This window comes from Pogoniulus pusillus, chromosome Z (genome assembly GCF_015220805.1).
Source record: "Pogoniulus pusillus isolate bPogPus1 chromosome Z, bPogPus1.pri, whole genome shotgun sequence".
Classification (NCBI taxonomy): domain Eukaryota; kingdom Metazoa; phylum Chordata; class Aves; order Piciformes; family Lybiidae; genus Pogoniulus; species Pogoniulus pusillus.
In genome coordinates, this window is record NC_087309.1 from 78,333,297 (window position 1) to 78,340,929 (window position 7,633).

Sequence of the window (7,633 nt, forward strand, 5' to 3'; positions counted from 1 at the left end):
GTTACAATACAGGAACATAAACTATCAAGGAGATGCTTTTGCTGAACACTAGCTGCGTAATTAAACTCTTGTCCGCCAGACATCTACAGCTCAGTGAACCATAATTTATTCGTTTTGGAGACTTCAGAGTACTTCAGTCTTTGTTTATCAAATGAAGGGATGGATGCATAATCTTAAAAGCATTACACATGTGAAACTTGTAATTATGACCGCTAATAAATTGTAGCTTCTTTAAGCCACAAAATAAAATTGGCTTAAGCTTTTGCATCACACTATCCTGCTGTCCTAAAAAATATGTTGTCTTTCCCCTCTAATATGTAATGACTGTGAGATCTTCAGCTAGATGAGTCTTCAGGTTGAGTCCTCAACATCTTTATCCGTTTTTCCAGCCTCTCCATCCATTCATTTCTCAGCCTAAGGACAGAAACATGTATTATCTTTCCCCATTATTTTTACAGGCAACAGATCTATACTGTTTAGGTTTCCCACTAGAGCTGTCCTTCGGTGCTTTTGCCCAGTTGTCATGCAAACTGCTCTGCATCTTTAGAGTGCTTTGCTGGAAGGCATTTTAAGAATAGCTCTTAAATCCCGGTGAGGGCTCACCTGAGCTTTGTGACTCATCTTCATCTCCAGTGTGCCCTCTTTCAATTGGTTCCGTGAGCCAGAGTGACATGTCATCTCCACCGGAGACTGCCTGCTGCCACCTGCTGGGTAGCATCACCCAACATTTCCCCAGTCTCCCTTCTCCTCCTCAGAAATGCTTTTAAAAAGTACTTGCATAGGCATCCCTGAGACATATTTGATTGGTAAGCACTGTACATGCTGAAACACGTTAGACTCATAGAAAACAGTTTTAGGGAACAGGTAACACTATTCTTTTTTTCTCCATTGCAATTGTACGCCACAGAAAGAGACTCCCTGAATTAGAAAACACAGGAATTTCACAGATAAGGACTTGTGATATTGAGATAAGGTTACTTACAAATGGTTAAAACATGCTAGAGACTAATTTCAATGTTTCCTCATCCAGAGTTATTAATGCAAGCCCATCCTTGCTCTAATTTTTTTGAGCATCAATCCAAAGAGAGGTATAAGAGAGAGTTTAAAACAAAACAAAACCAACTATTCTTATTGGATGATCTCAAGACAAAATATCCACCTTTGCACACACCTGCAACTTGTGGGAACTTCATGTGAGGTAAAACCATAGTGACAACTGCTGCTACAGAGTGGTCTTTTTCATTGTAGCTGATTATGGTAAACGTTAACTGATCTGTGATAGTTGCCTTGGTCTCAGTTACTACACTTCTGATGTTTACTATGGATTTACTTTATGCAGTGTAAGACCTCTTAATGAACTCGGCCTATAGTCTTGTGAAGACAAGACTGTGGAGAAAGAGGGTGGGTCAGCTACACGTCTGTGTAGCTTTGCTGTGAACATAAGCTTTGATATTCAGGGCAGCCCTCTACTGGTGGAAGTTGTCCTGATAACCTCAGAAAATTTCCCATTTTTAGTCCATGTATGGAATAAAAGTGAACTATTCTCTTAACTTGCGAAACCATAGCTTAGACATGTTAGCATTAGAATGGCAGAAGGTTTATTATTTTCTAAAAATCAAACAAAAATGCTTCGGCTTTCATTGCCTGACTGAAACACAGGTATCACACCCCCCACCCCCACCCCACTTCTTTTTTTAAAGAAGAATTTGCAATGCAAACTCAAATACCCTTTTCCAAATGCAGAGTACCCACTTTGTCAGAGCACTTCTTCGCTGACGTTCTTGTTCAATTTGCAGGTACCGAGTTTGTTCTTCAATAGTCTTCTCCCAGAAGTTTCTCAGATCGCTAGTTTCACATCCCCGCACTTCATGACGTATATATTGGCTATTCATTTTCTCTAAAGGAGAAATCTGAAACAACCATATGAAAAGTTACTTGATCCTCTTTTATTTTCATGGCTAAAACACATTTTGTCTGTTCTGGATTTTAACAGTGTCAGGGTCACACAGTTACTGCTTTTTGAGATGAGGATAAAGCTGGGCATGACTCGTTATTTAAGTTTTTAATTCCTGCTACTGTCACTTGAGGATATGCAAAGTGCAATGATTAGACTTCTCGTCTCCAATATCTCTCATCTCCATCTGCCTGTGACCTTTAATGTCACAGTCTCTAGTTTGAAGATTAACTGTACTTAACAAATTGGAAGAAAAATATTTTACAATTACCAGATCTAGTAGGATTTTTCCTTATTGTTTTTTTTGTGTCTACAGAGTGATAAAGTGACTGTTGTAGGTTAAGGTTAAAACAATTAAGAAATAAAGCTCTTGTGATTTGCTGTTAATCATTACAACACATTAACTTTATCTGGGAATGGAGAAGGTTTATATAAATAAAACCATGTACAAAATCTTACAAGATACAGACTTGCAAACACAACCTTGCTTGTTAAACATTGCTCTCCCTTCTGCAATTTTCAAAACATAGCAAGTTCATTGAATACATTTATGTATTTCATCTCATTCTGTATTTCCTTCTTCATTTAGTGTCACCCTAAAAACAAATTTCAGAATGAATCTTATCCTGGGAAAAGAATATCTGTCTCAAGATGATTCTTCATGGGCAATACTCAAGCTCCTGTATCCCACATTACAGCTAGAAAATCATATAATTACTTTTCAAAACTTCATTTAATCTGAAACAAGTATATTAATGTTGTGTTCAAAATCATTGTGTATTTTTTCATAAGCACCTCATTACACTATTTTCCAGAACTTTTTTTTTTTTTTTTAACAAGTATTTAGGGCTCTCTCATGCACTGTTTGAATTCATGACAATTATTTTTAATTTATTTTAATGGGAGCCATAGAGGGCTGGTAAACAAGCCCCTCAAGGATAGCTTGGAAAAGACTGAAGAAACTGCTGCCATTCCCCTGCTAGGCATTGCAAGAAAAGCACAACTGGGAACTGGCAATCTTTACATAATTTCATTTGGATGTTTGATTGTTTTGTGAAAAACTGTGAGGTGCATTATATAGCCTCTATGAGCAGAAAACAAAAGCATCCAGTCTGAAGAGGTCCCTTTCCTAGTGGGATTTCCCTGTGACACCTCTGTTACTTCCTTCAAAATCTCCAAATGACTCCATGGCCTCCAAATGACAGAAGCACAGTATCTGAGCCTGACATTTTCAGAAGAAATTTACTGAGCACTTTTTCAGGTTCTGAGCAAGTCATAGCTGGATGTGTAAGCGATGGCATCAGTCTGTAATGTAAACTGCAAGTACAGTTGAGCACCGTTAGCTGCACAAAGGGATAACCAATTCCAGGTCAAAAGTTATTTTATTACAAATATATGTTTTTAGAAAATGTATGTTTTCTATAAATACTCACATATATATTCCCAACTCAAATATCTCTTTCCAGGTAACAGTTGCTACCGTTTTAACTTTCTGGGTATGGAGAAAATAATATAAATTTATGAAAATATTGTAATAATAGTCATGTGGATCAAACTTTCCACTCTAGGAGTTAACCTCTGACAATCACAATATTTCTGAATGGAAGCAGACAAAATTCTCAGGTATACCTGGGGGTCCGAAACAAACTGCCAAGAAGCAATGTCTCCAGGTTTCTTTAATCAGAAGTGATGTTAATGCATAGTAACTTCATCCTTCTGAATAGTTATGAATTTGTGTTAATGTATTGTGGATGTGTCCTTTCTCTATTTGTAAGGGTGAACATGTGTCCTATTCAGGAGAAAAAAAAGTTGTGGAGCTCATTGTCATGAGGTACAACTGAGCTTAAGCATATGCTCTCAGAATGCATATATTTATTGGTTTTAAATACTCTACCTCTCAATTGGAGTGCATGTAATTTTGGTGCTGGCTGGAATCTATTTTACAGATGTATCTCTTGCAACACTCCTGCACACAGCAAAAATACCAAGGAAAAAGTTTATAAACTCAATAAAAGAGAAGCTCAGAATTAGTTTTCATTGTTACTTATCTTGTGCTGACAGTACATAGAAGAATGTTAGAACCCTTTGATGCTACAAGTGTGTATGGTACCACACATTACAGGTTTGAGTGGGGTGTTTTTTTGGCAGAGTGGGCAGAAGTTGGTGCCCTTCTCTGTTTATTCTTTCTGAAATTTTCTTTATGAGTGCTTGGTTAGGCACACCAAGAGCATTTTCTAAGCCTGTCCTTTTACTTTGCATTAAAATATGGATACCTTTGTCTTGGATTTTCTCTTACTGGGTCCCTAATCATTCTCTCTTTCTTTATTTTTGTTCAACCTTTTTCTTTCTTAGCTTGTTTCCTCTTAGTACTGGGGAACACTCAAGTATGTATCAAAGCAAGTGAGCTTAGAATTTCTGCATCATTATTTTACTAATACTTTTACATCCTTGAATAAACACTAGTGTGTCAATGTGCTAGATTTTGCTTCCCTAAACTGCAGAATCATCATAGTTTGAATTGCCTCTTATTTCAAACTCTCTACTTGAGCCTATTCACATGGCGGTTGTAGGAACTGCGCAAGTCTGCTAAAATAACCCACCTTTGTCTTTATGCGTCATGTGCACAGGTGTTTGAATTCATCTCTGTTTCCATAAACCCTCAGGGTTGTATGGGCATAAGGGATATCAAACCTAGTATATCAGTCTCTCGTTTGCTCTGAGTTTCTGTACTGAAATTCTCTCAGTGGTGAACAAATCTTTGTTTTGCCCTCTCACTTCAGCGTTTTTTCAAAGGAGAGTTAACAGGACTTAAACCTTACTGGGGTTTTGCATCAACATTTATCTTCCTGCCCTGGAATGTCATTCAAAGCACTTAGCAAAAGAAACCCCATTTCCTAGGAAAAGAAAAGCACACATCAGGCAGCTTCCAAAGCAGCCCGAACTAACACTTTCTAGCTATCATACCAGAGGTGGGCAGAAATATGCTGTTAAAACACACATGTAGATGTGTGTATCAGGATGTATAGCGCAGTCTGTATCATGACTTAAAACAAAGCCTTGGAGCTGCTTGTGAGGAACATGAAGAGAAGGTTTCTCACATCTCTTTCTGATTGCCTTGCTTGGTGCCCAGTTACAGATTTGTACCTCTTTGAGGTGACCTAGAGCACCAGCCTGGCAATAGGGGATGCCTGGTGTGGTTCCTAATACTGTGCTGGGCACTTCCAAAAATTCATTAGTGTACCTCAGAGTGTGTGCTTTGAATGTATACTGCACTGTTCTTCCACTTACACTTTGGCATTACAGATTATTAACAAATGCTTTTCTTATGTAAACAATATTGTCTGGGATTTGCAATGAAATAAGGGTATTCTAGACAAGTGATTTATTCTGCAAACAATATTCCAAGTTTGGCAGAATTTTAGGGACATTCTCTTACTGGGATGTATGCTCAGTCAGGAGGTCATTCTTTGGGTATAAACTCCAAACAAATTAACTGGTCTTTTCCATGCAAGGGGAATTTTCTGCACATGAAAATGACAATTATACTGGGTTGCCTGGGTACATGAGTACATGTGCATCTGCCAAATCAGTCCTAACATGCAATTTAAGTAATTTAAACATGTAAGTTCAAATGTCTGCACTTCAGCATTTTGCAGGGGTCCCAGTTGAACCATTTTCCTTCTTCTTAGTTCCCACAGTCCATTATTGCTTCTCTGTGAAAAGCTGGTGGGTCAGGGTCTATTCTTCTAATCTGTATAATAGCTATATTGAAAATAGCTCAAACAATTGCAAAATTAGGACCTTTTCTCATATGATGAGAAAAAAAAAACATATTAATGCAAGACTTCTGTCAGCTATGTGTTGTTTTATTTTGCAACTCATATTGCTGTAGTGGCACTATCAGTGCCTTTGAACAGCATGCACTATAAAGTGTTTTCTCCTGCCTTCCTCTTCTCTTCAACCTCAGTTCTCTTCATCTACTTTCACTCTTCCCTGGATGCCAGACAACTGAATGACTGAGCTCTTGAACTAGAGGCAACTGATTTGCTTGCCTTGCTTTTCTGCACCAGAGGGCTTGGAAGTTCTCTGGGAGAGGGTTAAGATTCTTAAAAATCTTTTGATCAAAACTCCTGAGAATCAGCACCTCCAGGTTCTCCACTTGATTGTTACTGTGCTAGTTCTGTTTCTGTGGTTTAAATTTATTTATCTACCTGCTCTCTTCAACTCTGTGATTCTCACTGATTCTTCTCCTTCAGCCCACAGCCAAAGGCTTCCATGAGAGATATATTTACTTTTCCCTTCTCTGCCTTTGTAGCTGTTGAGTCTCTTCACCTTCCATGTCAGTCTTCTACCCTAACCTGGCTGACTAATGCCTCTGCTTTCAAACATTTCTGGCTAATTTCTCTGTGGAAAATGTCCCTCCACTTCTTGCTGAAGCTGCATTTCTCCTCAGCTGTTCATGCTAATTTCAACAAACTTTCCCTTTCACCAAAGTTTTCAGCATCTGTATGCTCCTCAGCTTCTCCCTCTCTTTGTACCTAACTCTTCATGCTGGCTGCCTACGTTGTGACACACCCTGGAATCAGTGCACAAAAACAGGGTTGTGGTGGCGGTTGCACCAACATGAGCACCAAGTGAACAGGCATTCATTAGCATTGTGCAATACAGAACCTTCAAATGTTTTTCCTGAGATTTCTACAGATTTGTCCAACTCTTATTAGCTTATTTTTCAGCATCTAAGGCATATTTAAAGTCATTATAGCCTACATTATTAAATATTGTTCTAATCACTAGATATTCCCCACTGTCAGATACATTTGAAGCCTGATTCTAAGAATTTATAAGAACATATATACAGCATAGATAAATATTTATTAGTAAAAGATCTTGAACATGCTTGGTTTGTTGTTTGATTTTTGATTACCTGGAGACTCAGTCTATGATAAAAGAAGATCAATGCAGTCCAGGGCTAGTGTTCTTTGTTAGACCATCCGCTTCCGACAAAACATGCAAGAGAAACCAATCCATGTGAAGGTGTCTATAACAAAATCAAAAGCCTCTCACCAGCAGGTCTTTGTTAAAAACCTTTGTGAGAGAGCTGTGTGTGTAATCTTGACTATTGTTTAACCCATTAGCTGAGAACATACAGCCACATCTCCTAGTGTTTTATCAGCGTCAAGGCAGGGAAATTGCCTGTAAACGTTTTTTCTATGTCAGTACTACTCAGCTTCCTTAGAATGCTGATAAACTGGGCACTCTTCCCTGGCATTTTTCTCACATTCTCCTCTTTCCTAAAATACACTTTTGTGATTATTAATTCTAGAGAACCAATGTATTTCTTCTTGTTGTTGTTATTATGAAAAACTCACTTGTAAAAACAAATATTTACTTACCTTTGGAGCTGGACTCTTTCTGCAAACAAATCCCCTGTGAGACACAAACAAATGAGGAATATTACCGCTGCCACCCTGGCTTCTCCCGTGTCACAGGGCAGTAATGAAATGCATCCCTCGGTACTTTTTATTTGAAGTGGGGGTAACATAAATCCTTCATCATATCAAGGCTATTTTGAACAGAACCCGCAGAGAGATAAGATCATTTAATGAACTTTGCAGCCCCCTGCCTGAGATGACCATGAAACACAGGCCCCCTTGAGAGAGTGCATCCCTCCCACACTGT

General features: G+C 38.4%; 1 protein-coding gene across 1 annotated transcript; it reads right to left on the reverse strand.

Moving 5' to 3' along the window:
- Positions 1-335: 335 nt before the first annotated feature.
- Positions 336-7,407, reverse strand: LOC135173685 (protein FAM240B-like). The gene is made up of 3 exons (XM_064140776.1): positions 7,348-7,407; positions 1,753-1,910; positions 336-414 (listed from the first exon to the last, which is right to left on the reverse strand). The coding sequence occupies exons 2-3, from the start codon at positions 1,890-1,892 to the stop codon at positions 336-338; spliced, it is 219 nt and encodes a 72-aa protein (XP_063996846.1). The 5' UTR covers positions 1,893-1,910; positions 7,348-7,407.
- Between the last annotated feature and the right edge of the window lie 226 nt (positions 7,408-7,633).